Here is a 2,470-nt window from a genome sequence, read left to right on the forward strand (position 1 = left end):
TTCATGATTATTTGCAGTTTCTGAATGAGCTAATTCTCGCGCCATGGAGTTCACATGGGGAATAACGGTGTATTTCCAAAGACATACTTTTCGATGCTGCTCCAAGGATTCTCCTAACGTGTCCTGCAGATCGGTGAGTATAGCCCAGAATGAAGTGAGTGTGCTTTGACATTGAGTGGTGACTGTGTGTTTGTAACCCACGCAGTTTTTCTAAGGCTAAATTAGAGGAAGCAAACTATGTATTAGGATCTAAAGACGGAATAGAAATATGATGGTCATCACTCTACGGAGCAGAAGGTCATATTCCGTGCGTAAAAACGTCATAACCTGCAATGTACTGTGTCAGAGATGGCTTTAGTACCATGTTTTTTGTATAGGATATACAGTATAACTATATCAGATTAGTTGAGTTAGCCTACGAATAGAATAGACGCATCATGTTCTGTACAACCCCAGCGCAATGTCTATGGAAAGGTGTGGAGTAGAGTAAAACAGTTATCAGAGCAGGGGCAATTTAAGAGGATATCACCACAGTGCTTTTGAACTTGAGTGAGGAACAAAACGGTTTACTATTTTCAGAAATATTCTTTGTGACACTGCACCACCATGTTTTGTCATTTATTGCATTGACACTCCTCCTCTCTTATCCCCAGTGCTGATGATGATAGTGCCAGTTCAGTAAGCCTGTGAGTGGACTGCTGAAGTTATGGGATATTTCACACAAGGGGATTTCACATGGCCTTTACAGAGGCTGGAATAGGAGATTTAAAACCCACTGATATCCCTGAGGGAACATGTGCTAGCATCCACCCTTGATGTACAAAGGATGTCAAAACTGATACACAAAATCAGGAAGAATGTCCTCCCTAGGGAGAATTTGCCTGGAAGGTTATCATTTATCACGAGATACAAACAAACACACATCGGAAACACTGCTTTGGATGGAAGGGAGAAGCCCGCTAGGGCTCCTATTATTTAATGCTTCACTATGAAGCAGCCTCACTCTCAACAATGAGCTGAAATATCACGTCCCCCACCCACACGCTCCCAGCAATGGATCTGATGAACTTCACCACCGTCATCGACAGCGGCCTATTGGACGACACCTCATCTGGCCGCGTCCTGACTGGCTGTTTCCTCTCCCTGCTCATCCTGACCACCCTACTGGGGAACATTCTGGTCTGCACTGCCGTCACCAAGTTCCGCCACCTGCGCTCCAAAGTCACCAACTTCTTTGTGATCTCATTGGCTGTTTCGGACCTCCTGGTGGCCATCTTGGTGATGCCATGGAAGGCGGTGACGGAGATCATCGGGTTCTGGCCATTCGGAGCATTCTGCGACACCTGGGTGGCCTTCGACATCATGTGTTCCACGGCCTCCATCTTGAACTTGTGTGTGATTAGCGTGGACCGATACTGGGCTATCTCCAGTCCGTTCCGCTACGAGAGGAAGATGACGCCCAGAGTGGCGTTTGTGATGATCAGCGTGGCCTGGACCCTGTCTGTTCTCATCTCCTTCATTCCTGTGCAGCTCAACTGGCACAAGGCCCAGACTCCTGCCTCTACCACACCCCCAAGCTCCTCTGGCCTCCCAGGGGCCAATGCTACATCAGGGGCCCGTGGCCCAGAGAACTGTGACTCCAGCCTGAACAGGACCTATGCCATCTCCACCTCCCTCATCAGTTTCTACATCCCTGTGGGCATCATGGTGGCCACCTACACCCAGATCTACCGCATCGCCCACAGGCAGATCAGGAGGATCTCCGCTCTGGAGAGGGCAGCCGAGAGTGCCAAGAACAGACACAACAGCATGGGAGGAGACTCCAGCATTGCCGAATCCGAGAGCTCCTTTAAAATGACGTTCAAACGGGAGACTAAAGTCCTCAAGACGCTGTCAGTGATCATGGGCGTGTTTGTGTGCTGTTGGCTGCCCTTCTTCATCCTCAACTGCATGGTGCCCTTCTGTGAACAGTCACCCCCTGGAGGCAAGGAGGCCTTCCCCTGTATCAGCCCCACCACGTTTGATGTGTTTGTGTGGTTCGGCTGGGCCAACTCCTCCCTCAACCCCATCATCTACGCCTTCAACGAAGACTTCCGCAAGGCGTTCTCCATCCTGCTGCGCTGCCACAGACTCTGTCCAGGGGGTCACGGCGTAGAGACGCTCAGTCTAAACAAGAACTGACTGATTGCTCACAGTGTTTTTCCATCCTCATTGCAAAGGGCGTGTGTTGTTCTCATGGAGAGCAGGCAGCCTGATGAGTGCAGTGAGGTTCCCTTTTGCAGTGAGTACAGTCTGCCTGTGAGAGCAGTGTGTCTGTCAGTGAATGCAGGGTGCCTGAGAGTCATTAGTAGACCATTTGCAGTGGCCATGTCATACTCTAGCAGTGTCCCTGCCTGGACAGTGGTGCAGCAGTGGAGGTTGGTGGAGGTAGAAATTGGAAGACGGCTCATTGTAATGCATGGAATGGAAT

The 2,470-nt window shown here is 49.9% G+C and overlaps 1 protein-coding gene across 1 annotated transcript; it reads left to right on the forward strand.

Annotated features, from left to right (window-relative positions):
* Positions 1–1,053: 1,053 nt before the first annotated feature.
* Positions 1,054–2,181, forward strand: drd1a (dopamine receptor D1a; the record flags this gene model as incomplete). The annotated part of the gene is made up of 1 exon (XM_083685576.1): positions 1,054–2,181. The coding sequence occupies one exon, from the start codon at positions 1,054–1,056 to the stop codon at positions 2,179–2,181; it is 1,128 nt and encodes a 375-aa protein (XP_083541702.1).
* Between the last annotated feature and the right edge of the window lie 289 nt (positions 2,182–2,470).

The sequence above is a fragment of the Argentina silus genome, assembly GCF_951799395.1.
Source record: "Argentina silus genome assembly, chromosome: 15".
NCBI classification, from domain to species: domain Eukaryota; kingdom Metazoa; phylum Chordata; class Actinopteri; order Argentiniformes; family Argentinidae; genus Argentina; species Argentina silus.